We start from the raw sequence: 17,555 nt of genomic DNA, 5'->3' as shown, positions 1-17,555 counted from the left end.
AGACAAATTTGTGAGGCTGAAGTTGGAGAAAGTTGTTGAGAGCTTCGTCAAATAAACTCCGATTAAATCTGCGGAAACTTAGGTTCTATTAGAAGAAAATGTTGTTGCCACAATCGAATTTCCTAAATTAGGCTTTTCGGTAACTGGTTAGACTACGATGCCATTGTGGGTGATCTATCCCTGCAAAATTATTATCACGTCAAAGGAAAATTTGGACGCTATTTCTCACACTCTGCTGGTCATAACATTTCCACAAGGCTCCAATTCATAATGATAAAGGTAAAAGGCAAAATGCTTGCCGTATGGTAAAAATCTCCTGCAAAATCATCCACCTCATGACGGACGACACGCTACTTCAGATTCTAGTTGGTGCCATCAGTAGCTAGGGACTATGAGAAGATTCGACCGGTGTCAGACGTGCAGGTACTGTGCGTTCGAAGTTTGAGATTTGCATAGTGTAAATCAGGCTATTTGGATATTGTGCACTGGTGTATGTAAAGTAGGGTTCAGAAACATTAAGGCTTTGACCGAATGCTTAGCTAATGAATTAAAAAAGTACGCTAAGAAATCTTCCAACTCCTGGGCTATCAAAAAAAACGTTGATTTGGAGTTAAACCTAAACAAAATCCCGTATGGTAGGATAGTTAGCTCGGTTCTTTTGTACAGATGTGTTCAATGCAGATGCATTGAACTTAAATTTCTAGCAGATAAAAAACCGTCTATCAGCCTCCGTACAATTACGACGCTTCCTTCGTTATTGAAGGACTAATCCCGGTAGACATTTTGGCAAAAGAAACGCAGAGCCCATTCGAACACGACGTAGAGCAAGGCGTAAAGAAATTGCAGCAGAAGAAAGGCGTCGGTCGATCGCCCACTGGCAAGACCGGAGGAACAGATAATCTTAAGGTAGATTGATGCATGAGTTAATACCCATCCTTACAAGGTACTTGGAAAAGAACTATAGGCGAATAAATTATCACCTGACTCAATTCCTTTCAGAGCACGGGGCTTTTGGAAATCACCTCCCTAGATTTGGTCATGACAACTCATCACTCTGCCTACTCTGCACAGAGAGGGATGAAGCTGTTGACCACGTCTTGTTCTTGATAACTAGAAGAGTATGTGCGCTCATGTAACACATATTCATCTAAGACACGCGGAGCTTCTTAGGTGTCAACAAGAGCCTTTGAGCTAACCAGCCCCGTGTGGTAATACCTTTTGTAGAGAGGTGTTTAGTATGTAGGTGTAGCTTAGAGGCTACAAGTCGTGCATGCTGTTATGCCGGTATGACAGTACTCATGAGACTTATCCTTCATGGCATCATCCCAGAAAAAAGATTATATATTAAATAAATAGAAAACATAATAAAGCATAACGGCGTAAGAATACTATTTTATATAAAGTGACATAAATTCCCTTCGGATTGAAATATAATCAAAAAATTATTTGTGTCAGGCATAAAAGATTTAAAAAATATTCTTCAGCTAAAAGTAAGAAAAATATATTAAAAAATGGTGTCAACAAAGTAATTATCACAAAGTTTTCCAGAAAAAAATGCAACACAAGTATTTTTTAATTACTTGTTTCGGCCTCATACTAAATTCATGTAACTCTCAAACTACCGTTAAAAATATAAGTATAAAAAAAAGACCATTTCAGTCTTTACAAAAAAAAAAAAAATTTATCAAATACAAGGAAAAAAAAAACAAAGACAAAAACAATAGCACTTTTTGCAAATTTTTAAGGGCTATTAAATTTTTAATCTCCATTTGGTTTTTGTGATGCTTTTGAATCATTTGCCACACTTTTATGAAGTTGCAAAACAATGCGTAAAAATTTAACATTCAGTAATCCAAAATGGGCTAATAAATACGCTTACAGGCGCTTAAGAAATTTATTATGAACTTTTTTTTAGAAGAATGTTTACTATTCATTTTTGACGTTTTAATGACCGATAAGCCAAAATTTCAGCGATTGTAGGAGCTCTTGTATGTAAGCGTGTTTGTATGCAAACGTGCGCTGGAGACATTGGCCGATAACAAAGAAAGTTCTGTTTCATGCCTTGCGAATGCGAGGGAGACGATAAAAGAAAACGAAAACTAAAGCGAGACAAAATCGAAGATGAGTTTTTTTACTGCTCTTAATATTTTGTTAAGTTTTGGCAGACAGTAATTTGGTTATTGGTTATGGATGCTTTTTTTTTTTCGATTTTTTGCGCGCGTGTGCAAATTACTACGCCGTCCACGCAGGCTATAAGAAGGGCTTCGATTTTGAAAAGTTGAAACATTTCGAAACAGTACGTTGCGGGAGGTGATAGCCAAAAAGTGTTCTACGTTAAACAAAAAGTGTAAAGAAAAACATCTTTTTTGCTGTAGAAGTGAGTGTTTCGTTCGGAGGCATGAAATCCTTTGTGTTTTACACTGCCAGTTTAGTGTGTTGCTTGGCACTTGGCGTGCAGGCAGCCTACTTCTATGAACGTCCCGACGGACCAGAGTTTCTTGAGGAAGATATGGGACGGCGTGGCCGCTGTGCGGGACAGTGTTGTGAGTATGATAGTGAAAAATGTTAAACGGCTCATTAAAAGGCTAATAATTTTTCACTAATTTCTGATTTGATTTAAACAACTTTTTTTACTTTACGCCCAGTCTGTGGGACACCGAATGTAAATCGTATCGTTGGTGGCACACAGGTGCGCCATAATAAGTATCCGTGGACGGCGCAATTGCTTCGAGGGCGTTGGCATGCGCGCCTTTTCTGTGGCGGTTCACTGATTAATGATCGTTATGTGCTGACGGCGGCGCATTGTGTACAAGGCAATCGCAATGAGATAACCGTACGATTGTTGCAATTGGATAGATCGTCGGGCGATCCTGGTATAACTAGAAAGGTGAGAATGCAAAAAAAATGTGAGAAATATATATAAGCTCAAATGAGGTGAAATATTTTATACCCATGCCATGAATATTTATTATTTTAATTAATTTACATCAAGTTTTGAAAAAGAGCTCTCTAAGTCAGGAATAACCGTGGTATTTCATAATTTCATATATTTTCTAAATTAGAATGCTAAAGATAATAAGATGTGAGATCAGTTATTTGTTTCTATGATATAGGCGGTTGAATATAAAGTCTATATTTATTTTTATACGAGAGTTGCTATTCATATCTGAACCAATAATGGAAAATGAAACACAAGGTGATCATACAAAGTCTTATAATGCTCGTCATACAAGATTCCGTCGTCGCCCAAGAATACCTCAATCTCTCAGTTTGTGACATGACAATAATCGCCAATCATTTCGCGCGCTATCATAATAATTGTTTTTGACGATCTTCGCGTAATTCGTGGACGGGCGCACAGCAACCCCAAGAAAATTCATTGTATTCGTTTTTTATCACGGTGTGCTGCCGTATAATGATATTAGTTCAAGTGGAAAATTAGGAGTAACAGTCGCCATTTTTTCGCCACCATGAATTTTTATTTTTTCATATGGCTAACAAATCAAAACGTTCTGAACGCGTTTATAATAAAATATGGCAAGCTTTCCAATGGAAACATCAGAGCGCGCTTATCAACACTAAAAGTGCTCAAGGTTAAAAATTCAAATAGCAACCCTTTTACAATAAGACAGGAGGCGATCTGTTGACCCATCTGGTCTTTTTTGGAAGTTTTTGCAGTATATCTCTTCTGTTTCCTATTCAGCCATGTGTAACCCAGTAACCCAATTTTCACGTTGAATGAATAAATGAATGAATGAGGTTTGCACTTCGACCCAATAGCCTTTTGTGCCCCCTACTCATCACAGTATCTCATACAACTCCAGTTCCCTTATTAAGCTCATGATAGAGCTGGATTGGATTGAGCGTATGTGCCTTTCCTCTGGCTGCAGTTGACCAAGACGTCTCAACCTTCTCCGCGCTATAGCGCTGCATTCCAGGAGAAAATTCACTGGAGTCTCCTGGGATTGGTCGCAGAAACGGCTAGAGTTCGTAAACCAAATCCCGAAAATGTGCAGATGACTTCGCAGTCTACAGTGGCCTGTGAGGGTGCCCGTGAGCATTCTCAGATTATCCTTGGGGAGGGTTATGAGTTGTTTAAACCTCTTTTGGTTGTACCCTCCTAATAAGGATTTCACCTGGCGTAGCCCCATAGGTACCAGCAAACCTTCCTTAGCCCTAGCTCTTCACTCCTGAGATTCTCCTTGATGGTGTGTTGTCCCATGGCAAGAAAGGGCTAGGGTCTTATTAGGGGCGAGGTCGCAGCCTCTCTCGCCAATGCCTCCGGTACTTCGTTTTCATTAATACCCCTGTGTTCTGGGTCCCAAATCAGCCGGATGCAGTTGTGCATTCCTAGTAGGTTAAGTTTCTCGATACACTCAAGTACCAGTGCGGATTTGATGTCACAGGACTATAGGGCCATGAGTGCCGTCTGACTGTCACTCAGAATGACAATTCCCTTATTTCGGGCATTCCTGCCTAAGTTTATCTCTGCACATCTCCGATTAGAAGATTCGGGAAAAATTACCCATCGGCACAGATCGTTTGGTTTTGGGGCCGTAAATTCCAGCGCCTATGCCTTCTGGGGCCTTCGAGCCATCCGTGTACCAGTGCGGTGTAAACTCCGGGAGTTTCTTTTCAAATGCAGGTCTACTCCAGCTAAACTTATTGTTCAATTCAATTCTGAACTTCTCTTCGAATTTGATCACTTTATAGCTATGAGCGAGTGGGTGAGTGGGAGCTGCAGCTTTAGTACTTCCATGTTTTTTGATGACATCACTTTTCCTCTTCCCAAGCCTTCCTGGTAATATTCAGCAGGGGGCGCTTGGCTGATTGCTGAATGATTAAATGGAAGGGTGTGAGCTCGAGCACCACCTCCATCGCTGCTATAGGACAGGCCACATTACTTTATTATGTTAAAATACTTAGGATACTTAGCACTACAGTTTAAAACGGGTCAGCCACAACGGATATATTTAATTTGCCATTATTGATATTTAGTAGAGAATTTGGTGAACGAAGTCGAGAACTACAAACTCCCGCGCGATCCGCGATGTTTTAGTCCTACGTGAGGACTCATACTTTCTAGTAAAATTTTATGACAAACTTTTTTGTGGTATATTTTTATTTGTTATGACCTCCCGTTATGAGCAGATTTCACTTCTTCCACAAAAGAGACATAAAGGCACATCTGTTGAGGAGTTAGAGGGTAAAAACACTGCTCAAAACTGTTCACCGTTATTTGTTACATAGAACTGCTGTACATTAAATATATCTAAGATGTAGGGCACAGTTAAAATAATTTCTAGTTAAAATAATTTCTTTACTCGTATACCGAAATCCATTACCGAAACTTTATTATTTGATGAAAAGTTTGATTTTGTCGTACTGTATAGGGCTGTTTACGTAGGAATCGCAAATGAATTATTAAACATTAGTTAAAATTTGTATCGAACAAAAAAACTTAAATTCACATAGAAAGTAATATCATAAAAAAGAAGTGTACAAAATTTCAGGGAGATCGGTCAATAACTTTTCAAGTTATTGTTTACGGCAATTCGAAAAATGTAGTCTTGAGAAAAACTCGTATTTAGGTCTAGTCCAGTAGTCAGGTTACAGTTGACGTAATTTCAACTGTAATACTTCTGAGTGGTCATTTATTATTACTTAGTCTCGACTCGTTAGTGAAGATAACTTCCGAAACCAAATCAAGGCCCTGAACGTTATCATATTCATGTCTTTCTGGGTTTGGGTAGGTATGCATTCATCCTGATTGCATTGGCGTTATCCAGGAATATGCCGTAGATAACTATGGAGAGAAGATCAAATAGAGTCTCACGAATCTTGGTTGGGCTAGAAGACCGTACTCCTGTCTTAAACATGAATGCAGTCCTTTGTACTAGTTCCAGTTTGCATTTGGATACGTTCTTTCCGGCTTTCATAAATACGGCGTATTGGGTATAAAAATCTGAAACTGGGAAAGAAAAATACTAGAAAATGGAAATGAAATAAACTTTCAACTTCTCAGTTTCCTAACAAATTATGCGGAAAAGTTCGGCTAAAATTTCATTTAAAGCAACTGCCGGAAGCCGTAAGTGCAGCACTTATTCGTGTTAACAAACAAAAGCACTCATTGCATACCTAACGAAAGACTTAAGCAAGGAACTAGTTGTTCGTACAAAACTTGATACTATGTAATTTATTAATTTCGTAGCTTAAGCAAACGCTTACCGTAAGTGATATTTAATATGCTTTTTATGCACCTTTTCTCATTCCACCCACAGGTCATACAAACTATTGTGCATCCGCAATATGACCAAACCAAAATTATAAATGATATTGCGCTGCTGAAGTTAGACTCACCAATTCAGTTTACCAGCAATATACGTCCAGTTTGTTTGCCTAATCTCAATCATAATTTCGACAATAAAGATGTGAGTATGGAAATAGGGAAATTTAATTTTTTTTCAACAAAAATCAACTTTCTATTCTTCCGCTTCTTTACTTTTCTCTACATCACAGGCCGTTGTCGCCGGCTGGGGTTTGATTAAGGAAGGTGGTGTCACATCCAATTACTTGCAAGAGACTACTGTACCTATCATCTCGAACCAGCAGTGTCGTCAAACGCGCTACAAGAACAAAATTACCGATGTCATGCTATGCGCTGGTCTTGTGCAGACTGGTGGAAAAGATGCCTGCCAAGGAGATAGTGGCGGACCGCTGATTGTGAATGAGGGCAGATTTAAGTTGGCAGGTGAGTTTACAATTGAACTGAAAATGCTAGATTTTGGAAAATTTTGATAAATCTTTATTTTGCAGGTGTGGTCTCATTTGGTTTCGGTTGTGCTCAAGCGAATGCGCCTGGAGTTTACACGCGTGTCAGTAAATTCATCGACTGGATTCAAACAAATACGCGTGATGGTTGCTATTGTAGTAGTTGAGTGCTTCAAAATGAGTAAACTATTCGAAGTTTTGCAATATTCCATACAAAAAATATATGTAGATAATTTAACTGGGAAATTTTTTATTGGATGAGTCAGTAGTACTCCTGATATTGCTTTTTGGCTAATAATCAATTAATAAAATTTCCTCGCTATACCCCAAAATTATACCCATATTCGTTGACGACGCCATTTCTCATTTAAATTTCCTTGGCGGCCTTGCTTATTTTTTATGCAGTGCTTTATTGCAAACCCAATACTACTCCAAAATTATATGAATTTCACATTCACAACTAGTGAAAATTTATTTGTACGTTGATAACTACGTTGATCGAAAAGTTCCCGTAATAACCACCAGGTGACGTTCTAAGTGAATTGATTTGAGCTCTGTTTTGTTTTTTAAGTTGCCATATCTGAGATTAATATTCCTATCAAAATGTAATCGCTTTTGCTTGATATTCGTTAAAGTTTCGCCGTCTTGAGTAAACCTACCTCTGAGTGAGTGGGGAACTCTAAATGAACGAATGCATGAAAAAACACATCGTTTTCAGCCGAAAGAAGTAAGCGATGGTCATGGTTTTCATGGATTATAACGGTATTGTACACAAGGAATATTTGGCCGAAGGTCAGACAGTTAATAATGACTACTATTTCGGCAACATGAGACATTTCAGTAAAACCATTCACCAAAAAGGAATTATTTGCGGGATTTCGCACAATTATAATGCACCGTCGCACAGTACCATTATTACCCGTGAATTTTTGACCAAGAACGAAATGAAAACTATCCATGGCTTCCAACGATTTTTTTTTCTCTATAACAGAGTCAAAAAACCACTATGAGGAACCATTTCGGTGTTTTAACAGCCGAAAAGAAATAATGAATAAATCGAAGACGCTCTGATGGCTATACCGTAAATACAGTTACAGAAATACTTCGAGAGCTGGACGAAAAACCGGCACAAGTGCGTTGTAATTGATGAGGAGTACTGTGAAGGCGATTATATCACTTTTGAAGAATGAACTGTTTGATCAAAGTGATAGCTAGTGAAACAAATTCAAAAAAATGTATTAACTATTTAATATACGAGGCAAAGAAGCAAATCCCCCTCTTTTATAAGTGAGGTTTCTTCATAACGCTCATGCTAAGTGCAAATATGTAATTTTCGTATTATAAAACAAAACATTCATATGGAATTATATTTTCTGGAACGTACGATAGTTTTAATAAGGCAGCACTAATTTGTTGTTGTTTTCGACATATCCGTACCTTAAGAACAGAATTTTTTTCCACATGTGCTACTTACAAAAGAAATACATAAATATAACATTATAATTTTGAAAACACCCTGAACTAACTGTGAAAAGTGTGAATGAACCAGCAAAGAAAGGTTCCGGAAGTTACCCATTGAGAAACTATTTGAATATTTCAGTAGAAACCTTAATGGAAATTCGTCAACTTTTTAAATCTTTATAAAAATCGCTATTGCCATCAAGGAAGCTATTGAAATACTACAAAAGGGAATCAGTTTCATTGATCCACGGTTTTTTTGCGGAACTTATTAAATTACTTTCTAACTGTAGTAAAAAATTGATAGTGAAGTAGCAAACAAATACCTGTTAGCTAGTTTTTTTATCTCACTTATGTGGCTACCTAAGCTGACTTCGAAGTGAACTCAATTTTCCCAGACCTCGCTCTAGTTTCTGGATATATCTAAAAACGACCTACCCGATATTAGCCTGGTTCTTTTATTAATTGTTCACTTAATATTGGTCCTTCATGGCCTCCTACAAAAAGAGGTCTATTGGCGCGAACTCAGAGGTCCGATGTGGTTAATTGACATTACTGAGACTGCTGATAACATGATTACCGAACTTGGCTTGCCAAAGATTCGATTGTGGCATGAACTATGTGGCATGGTCCGTCCTCCTGCTTAAACAAAATAACGTTCACGTCCATATCTACAATTGTCGATCACAAAACATTGCTCACCGTGCCTCCGTCATTCTTGCTGTTGTTTCATGTTCTTTATTTCATATTAAGTTCAAATAATTACAGGATAGCTGGTTGTGCGCTGGGTTTGGGACCCCCCACTTAAAAATCCCCCCAATCAAAACATACACAAAGCCTCGGATGAGAACTACCTTCACTGATGACGACTCCTGCAAACGAAATAACATTATGATTTGAGGGCATGCACCTGGAATGTCCGGTCGTTTAATGGGAAAGGTGCCTCTGCCCGGCTGGTTGATATCCTTGTGAGAGTAAAGGCGGACATCACTGCCATCCAAGATATGCGACGGACAGGGCAAGGCAAGAAAACCATAGGACCTTGCGACGTCTACTATAGTTGCCATGTAAAGGAGCGCAAGTTCAGTGTCGGATTTGTTGTGGGAGAGAGACTTCGTCGCCAAGTACTGTCGTTCACTCCGATGGACGAACGTCTCGCAATAATCCGAGTCAAAGCGCGATTTTTTAACATCTCGCTAATTTGCTCCCACGCCCCGATGGAAGAGAAGGACGATGCGACCACAGATTCCTTCTATGAGCGCTTGGAGCGTTCCTATGAGCGCTACCCCCGCCACGACATAAAAATCGTGCTTGGCGACTTGAACGCCAGGGTGGGCAAGGAGGGAATTTTTGGTCCTACAGTCGGAAAATTCAGCCTGCACAACGAAACATCCGGTAACGTACAGAGGCTGATCGACTTTGCCGGGGCTCGAAACATAGTAGTCTGCAGCACCAGATTCCAGCGAAAGAAAATACATCAAGCTACCTGGCTGTCTCCTGATCGGAACACGCGAAACCAAATTGATCATGTTGTGATAGATGGAAGACACGCTTCTAGTGTATTAGATGTACGTTACCTTATTGCAACCAAACTACGCACACGCCTCTGTTCAGCGAAAAACGTACATCTAACTACGCAAAGAATGTTCGACATCGAAAAGCTGCACTCACAACAGACAGCCAGGAGATTCGCCGCTCGACTCTCACAACATTTCTCTACGTTCTCTACGTGCCGCCATCGAAGAAGAAATCAGATTCCGGCGAGCCCGAAAGAACAGTTGATACGACGAGGAATGTCATGCTGCCGCTGAAAGAAAGGATGCCGCCTACAGAGCCACGCTGCGATCGGGCGCAACGCGAGCCATATGGGATCACTATAGAGAGCTAAGAAAGGGAGAGACTGGTGACTGACATGCAGAGCATTCTTAAATTATGGAGGGAACACTACTCGAACTTATTAAATAGTGACAGCTGCGCATGGCACAGAGAATGTGAAGATGACGAGGTGAGAATAGCGATAACGCGGCTAAAGAACAATAAAGCCGCGGGCGCCGACGGACTGCCGGCTGAGCTATTTAAACATGGCGGCGAGGAGCTGGTAAGGCGCATGCATCAGCTCCTATGCAAAATATGGTCGGATGAAAGCATTCCTGCCGATTGGGATTTAAGTGTGCTCTGCCCAATCCATAAGAAGGGCGATCCTGCAATCTGTGCCAATTACCGCGGGATTAGTCTTCTAAATATCGCCTATAAGTTTCTAGCAAGCGTGTTGTGTGAAAGGCTGAGACCCACCATCAACCAACCTATTGGACTTTATCAGTGTGGCTTGAGACCTGGAAAGTCCACCATAGCCCAAATATTTACAATATGCCAAATCTTGGAAAATACCCACGAGAGGAGAATCGAAACATACCATATTTTCGTCGATTTCAAAGCTGCATTCGACAGTACGAAAAGGAGTTACTTGTATGTCGCGATGTCTGAATTTGGTATCCCCGCAAAACTAATACGGCTATGCAAGATGACGTTGCTCAGCACCAGCAGCGCCGTCAGAATTGGGAAGGACCTCTTCGAGCCGTTTGATATCAAACGAGGTTTTTGACGGGATGACTCGCTGTCGTGTGACTTCTTTAACCTGATATTGGAGAGGACCTTGCGAGCCGCAGAACGTTATCGCTCAGGCACAATATTTTATAAGAGCGTACAATTGTTGGCGTATGCCGATGATGTTGACATTATCGGCCTTAACAACCGCGTTGTTAGTTCTGCCTTCTCCGAACGGGATAAATAGGCAAAGGGTTTGGTGGTGAACGAGGACAAAACGAACTACCTCCTTCTTCAAACAAACAGTCGGCGCACTCGCGTATCGGCACCCACGTCACTGTAGACAGTTATAATTTCAAGGTTGTAAAAGACTTCGTTTATTTAGGAACCAGTATTAACACTGATAACAATGTCAGCCTTGAAATCCAACGTAGAATCTATCTTGCCAACAAGTGCTTCTTTGGACTAAGTAGGCAACTGAGCAGTAAAGTCCTCTCTCGACGAACAAAATTAACACTCGACAAGGCTTTCATCATGCCCGTCTTAACGTATGGCGCAGAATCTTGGACGATGACAACATCCGATGAAGCGGCGCTTGGAGTGTTTGCACGTTGGCAACGGCGAATATCGCAGGCGATGGAACGATGAGCTGTCTGAGATTTACGACGACATATACATAGCGCAGCGAATAAAGACAGAGCGGTTACGTTGGCTGGGTCCTGTCGTCCGAATGGATGCAAGTACTCCGACTCTGAAAGTATTCGATGCGGTAGCAGCTGGTGGTATCAGAGGAAGAGGAAAGCCTCCTCTGCGTTGAAAAGATCAGGTGAAGAAGGACTTGGCTTCACTTGGTCTGTCTAATTAGCGCCGGTTAGCACGAGAAAGAAACGACTGGCGCGCTGTGTTAAACTCGGCCAAAATTGCGTAAGCGGTTATCGCGGCAATTAAGAGGAAGAAGAAGATAAGAGCTTGTACAGAGCTTATAATCACTATCGTTCAAAATCATGTTTCACAACGAAAATTTGTATAGACAGGACAGATACCAATGACGTTCTGGATATTTTCTGGAACATCCGAGTTACAAACTGGATAAGGTATAAGTTACTTTTTAAAAGGCATTTAGATTAAAGAGCCTGCCCCTTGCATGAAAGATCAAACTTATAGTATAAGCAGATAAGCTGCCACTGAAATAGTTGATGTTTGAAAGTGATAGACCAGGATATAAATCATAAAGGATGTAAATTTCTACGTTGTGTTTCAAAATGTCGAAAATTCTTTAGTATTTAATTTATGTTCCTGCGCTGAATCGCTGTCGGTTACTGATTGCTGATATTCATTTGAAAAACAGCAATTGTTTCGAACGTCAAAATAGTTAAGCAAAATCAACCGAAAGGAGACCTCCGAAACTCTTTTTAGACGTAAACTATCAACTTCAATACGCTGCAGAGGCGTAAAACGCAAATACTAAATAAAAATGCCTTACCGTACATTTGGGGTAAATAAATACTTATCCTTTCATTACCGTAGAATCGAATAGAATGGAATTGTGGATGACCAGACCTTCTTTCCCAGCATTCTGCCAATACTGTCCATTGCATTTAGGGCAAAGAGGTAGAACTTAAAAGATAGGGAGAGACAGGTGGGTTGGGGATTCATCACTCCTTTGCACACTTCCAAATTTTATTTAATTTTAGCAGACTGTCCAGGGGCCAGGAATGTAGCTCGTACATTTTAAATATTTCCGAAACATAGAATTTTGCTACCATTCTGTCTGATATTTTCAGAAAACACTTGTTGGTTTTGCAGCTGTCAGCACTATTCTCATCTTCCCGCTATGCTCGTACCTAAAATTAGATCCGATCTAATTACAATCTGTCCCGGTACCCACATAAGTTCAAGATCATTCCTCCTTTAAACCTTAGCCTTTAGATAAACTGTTTTTTCTATTGTAGTATGATTTGTTCACAATTGAATGAACTTAAATCAAAACAATATTTTTTAAACAAAGTATTTTTTGCATTTTTAGACGTTTTTCTGTTTTTTGTTCACCATAGAGACAAAATATAATTCCATCTTCCTTCACATTGTGTCATTCAAGACTTCTTCTCCCAGCTCCCTAAGGCATTTACACTTTATTTTAATTTATATTTTATTTGTAATTTCCTTTTCCTACTTTACTCTTTAATGTCTGCGCACATCTTTCAAAACGAACAACGGAGCGTGATCCTTTGAGCAGTTGGGATGAATTATTTATTTATGTGATTTTCGCTGGCAGGCGGTTAAGTATACGCTTTTGTTAATTGCCTTTTTGTTTCTTTTTGGCGAAAGGCTTTTCTTCACTCAGGCAGTCGACTTTTATGAAAATAAGCGCAAAATTTTCAATAGGCAGCGATAGTCGGTTTATGGTTTTGCTCTCACTTAGCCGAACCCAGCGCAACCAAAGTTAAATGCGATATCTTCATGGCAAGATTTATGAGCTCATAATGCGGTAAAAATAGGCTAACTCTGCAAAGCCAACAGAGATTACGCACTACATACAATGGAGGGATGATGAAGCATTGGCTTAGCCGTGCGCGACCGTTCGATTACTTACTGGCTGATCGTTGTCCTGTCGCTATTTTCCATCCGCGAATGCAGTGATTTTGCTAGCGAATTAATTTAAATTCCAACGCATGATTCTGCCTTCTTAAAATGAATTTACGAGCCCAAAATCACATGTGTGTGCGCATCATTGAGTAACGAAGTTGTGGAAGAGAAGGAAAGAATGAGCGAGATAGAGAGTGTGAATCGCAGAGCGCCGTCAGGCGCTTACAAAATTTATGAACCAACAAAATTAAGCAGAAAATACAATAAAAGTTGTGCAGAATTTATTTCATCTTAATTCAATTTAACAACTTAAACAACCATAAAGTGTTCACATTGTAAATCATGCGCCAGACAACAACAACGACTAACTCACCGAGGGCTAACCTAAACTGGCCTATCTGTGTAAACGATCGACAGGCGTATAACAACAACAAACTCCTGAAAAGTGGTCTCAACTCTAATAGTTATGAATGACGCAGTTGACGAAGTGCCGGTGGAGGTGGTATATAGTAAACATCAACATGGATGTGTACGTAGTTGTGGCTGTCTTCTGGGTGATGTGTGGAAGAAGAAGCACAAATGAAGCAGAAGAAGCACTTGGCCGATTGTATGCAGATTGATGTTGCGGCGTAGTTGTTGCGACTTGGTTAAAATGAATTTATTACAGCTGTGGTGCGCAAGCGCGCATTTGCATAGCCAATCGCCGAATGATGGTATGACTGCGTTGCTGTTTTAGCAAGATAAGATTGTCACGCTGCTTTTGATGTGCTAATAAATAAGTGCACTCATTTGTGTGTTTGCCGCTTAGCAATGCTATTTAAAGTGGAGCAGCACTAAAGACCACTAAACAGAAATCTACTTTTGAGATGTGGAGCAGCGAAGGCGTTGTGTTCGCTTGGAGGCCGCGAGAAATTGGCGAAAGCAGCATTTAAACTCGAAAGTGGTACTGGGTATATATATACAAGAGGTATTTGTCCAGTTTTCATGGACGCGAGTACTCATAATATTTGGTTTTCTAACTGAGATGAGCACTGGTGGAGCATGTTTATCTGCTACCAGTGCTCATCTGTGTACGAGTTTTAATATAGAAAATGTGTGAGTATGTGTGCATGCACATAATTGTAATAAAAAGTGGTGACTTTCTGCAGCATGGCCCACGATTTCGTTTAAATTTTACTCATGCGCTGAATGTAGGGTCTAATTGACAGAAATTAATTCCAACATATTTTGAAATTTTTTTCAAAGAAGTTAAGGAAGTATAAAAATTAAAATAGAAGATGTGCTAAAACCTGACATAACTCAAAGAGTTTTAATTCAATTTGCACAAATAGGACATCGAGGGAAACGCTATTATTACATGGTTATTAAAATATAATTAAAATTTTAGATTCAGCTAATGTCAATAGTCAAACGATAGTAAATATAAATTATAATACTAAATAAATTGAAAGATTTTGCAGCTCATAGAGAAATTAACATTTTTGTAACATTTGATTCAGAAGCGATAGAGAGATTACTGATTGGGTATGCGGTCTTAAATGTTGTAGTGTGTAAACTGAAGAGAGATGGGCAATATAGTAGGTAGTGATGCATGGTTAAGCGGTTCGCGTTGCAAAAGTTACACATTGGCTGTTGACCCTCTGTCAAACGGTATTGGTGTGATCGACCCAGCCTTAATCGTAAAAAACATCAGTTCATCCAAATAGTAGTCGAGGTTGGCAGTGTGATAGCGGAACCGTGGGGGTTTACTTCTTTGCATTCATGCTGAAAGAGATAGCAATTGATGCCCAGATCAGAGTTTAAGGCGCTGGCGGATATAGATTTATTCGATGTTGTACTAAGCGGATTATAAATGTACAGACACGATTTTAAGCCCAGATTTACGGCATAGTCCGCATATTGATTGTCAAGTTTGCGCGAATGTCCAAGAATCCTTAGTAGTTTCGTTTTTGGTGCTGACGTAAATAACAATTTTGTGAATGATATATGGGGTCTACATCCATTCGAATGTTCTGCAGTATTCAAGACTGATTGCATTTCAATGCATACAAAAACCATTTTTTTTACTTTTTAAAAGATTGAATGTTGAAATTCGTCTCCTCTTAATTGGCGCGATAACCGCTTACGCGATTTTGCCCGAGTTTAACAAAGCGCGCCAGTCATTTCTTTATCGTGCTAACCGGCGCCAATTGGACACACCAAGTGAAGTCAAGTTCTTCTCCCCCTGATCTTTCCAACGCAGAGGAGGTCTTCCTCTTCCTCTGCTACCACCAGCTGGTACCGCAACGAATACTTTCAGAGCCGGAGTGCTTGTATCCATTCGGACGACATGACCCAGCCAACATAACCGCTGGAGCTTTATTCGCTGCGCTATGTATATGTCATCGTAAAGCTCATACAGCTTATAGTTCCATCGCTTGCGATATTCGGCGCTGCCAATGACAGAAGGTACGTCGTTTTGTCTTCGTTCACCACCAGCGAATAGGTCGCTTTACCTCTTTATCCAGTTTGGAAAAGGCAGAACTAACAACGCGGTTGTTAAGGCCGATGATGTCAATATCATTGGCATACGCCAACAATTGTACGCTCTTATAAAATATTGTGCCTGAGCGATTAGGTTCCGCGGCTCGTACGATGCTCTCCAACATCAGGTTAAAGAACTCACACGACAGCGAGTCATCCTGTCAGAAACTTTGTAGACTTTCCAGGTCTAAAGCCACACAGATAAAGTCCAATCGGTTGGTTGATGGTGGGCTTCAGCCTTTCATACAACACGCTTGCTAGTACCTTATAGGCGATATTTAGAAGACTAATCCCGCGGTAATTGGCACAGATTGCAGGATCGCCCTTTTTATGGATTGGGCAGAGCACACCTAAATTCCAATCGGCAGGAATGCTTTCGTCCGACCATAATTTGCATAGAAGCTGATGCATGCACCTTACCAGCTCCTCGCCACCATGTTTGAATAGCCCAGTCAGCAGTCCGTCGGCGCCCGCGACTTTGTTGTTCTTTAGCCGCGTTATCGCTATTCTCATCTCGTCATGGTCGGGTAGAAGATCGACAATTCCGTTATCAACGATTGGGGTATCGGGATCTTTAGATTCTCCGTGATATGCGCAGCTATCACTATTTAACAGGTTCGAGAAATGTTCCCTCCATAATGTAAGTATGCTCTGGATGTCAGTCACCAGAAACAGGAAAACGCCCCGGTCTGAAAACCTTCTGTAAGCCGCCGAGCTTTCTGGTAGCATTTCCAGGCGTTGTTCCTATTGGCCAGCATCTCAAGCTCCTCGCACCCACATATTTCGGCCTCTCGTTTCTTCTTTCGGATAATACGTCTCTCTTCCACTCTTAGCTCTCGGTAGCAATCCCACATGGCTCCCGTTGCCCTCAATCGCAGCGGGGCTCTATAGGCAGCATCTTTTGTTTCCGCGGACGCATGACTTTCCTCGTCGTACCAACTTTTTTTTCGGGCTCGCCGGAATCCGATTTCTTCTTCGGCTACGGTACGTAGAGAACGAGAAATGTTGCTCCATTGCTCGTGCATGCCGGTTTGTTGGGCAGTACTCTCTGAGAGCAGGAGTGAGAGTCGAGTGGCGCATCTTCTGGGTGTCTGTTGTGATTGCAGTTTTTGGATGTCATGTAATTAATTTGGCTCGGATTGCACGTACATCTAATACACTAGAAGTGTGTCTTCCATCTATCACAACATGATCGATCTGGTTTTGCGTTTTTCGATCAGAAGACAGCCAGGAAGCTTTTTATGCTGGAATCTGGTGCTGCAGACTACTATGTTTCGGGCCCCGGCAAAGTCGATCAGCCTCTGTCCTTTACCGGATGTTTTGTTATGCAGGCTGAATTTTCCGACTGTGGGACCAAAAATTCCCTCCTCGCCCACCCTGGCGTTGAAGTCACCAAGCACGATTTTTATATCGTGGCATGGGCAGCACTCATAGGATCGTTCCATAGAAAGAATATTTGGTCGCATCGTCCTTCTCTTCCGTCGCGGCGTGGGCGCAAATGAGCGAGATGTTAAAAAATGCGGATTATTGCGAGACGTTCGTCCACCGGAGTGAACGACAGTACTTGGCGACGAAGTCTCTCCCACAACAAATCCGACACTGAATTTGCGCTCCTTTACATGGTAGCTGTAGTAGACGTCGCAAGGGCCCATGGTTTTCTTGCCTTGTCCCGT

At 40.8% G+C, this 17,555-nt stretch overlaps 1 protein-coding gene across 1 annotated transcript; it reads left to right on the top strand.

Moving 5' to 3' along the window:
• The first annotated feature begins 2,398 nt into the window (after window positions 1-2,398).
• LOC129247910 (trypsin-1) lies at window positions 2,399-6,938 on the top strand. The gene is made up of 5 exons (XM_054887275.1): window positions 2,399-2,543; window positions 2,646-2,887; window positions 6,282-6,431; window positions 6,520-6,751; window positions 6,817-6,938. Exons 1-5 carry the CDS (start codon window positions 2,399-2,401, stop codon window positions 6,936-6,938), a joined length of 891 nt encoding a protein of 296 aa, XP_054743250.1.
• Window positions 6,939-17,555: the final 10,617 nt, after the last annotated feature.

The sequence above is a fragment of the Anastrepha obliqua genome, chromosome 5, assembly GCF_027943255.1.
Source record: "Anastrepha obliqua isolate idAnaObli1 chromosome 5, idAnaObli1_1.0, whole genome shotgun sequence".
In the NCBI taxonomy this organism is placed as follows: Eukaryota; Metazoa; Arthropoda; class Insecta; order Diptera; family Tephritidae; genus Anastrepha; species Anastrepha obliqua.
The sequence above is the reverse complement of the archived record's forward strand: the minus strand, read 5'-3'. Positions and strand labels throughout refer to the sequence as shown.

Excerpts from the sequence above, each read along its gene's own strand:
- LOC129247910 (XM_054887275.1), top strand. The coding sequence starts at position 2,399 with ATGAAATCCTTTGTGTTTTACACTGCCAGTTTAGTGTGTTGCTTGGCA. Across the intron at positions 2,544-2,645 it reads CCGCTGTGCGGGACAGTGTT|TCTGTGGGACACCGAATGTA; the intron begins GTGAGTATGATA and ends CTTTACGCCCAG. Across the intron at positions 6,752-6,816 it reads GGGCAGATTTAAGTTGGCAG|GTGTGGTCTCATTTGGTTTC; the intron begins GTGAGTTTACAA and ends TTTATTTTGCAG.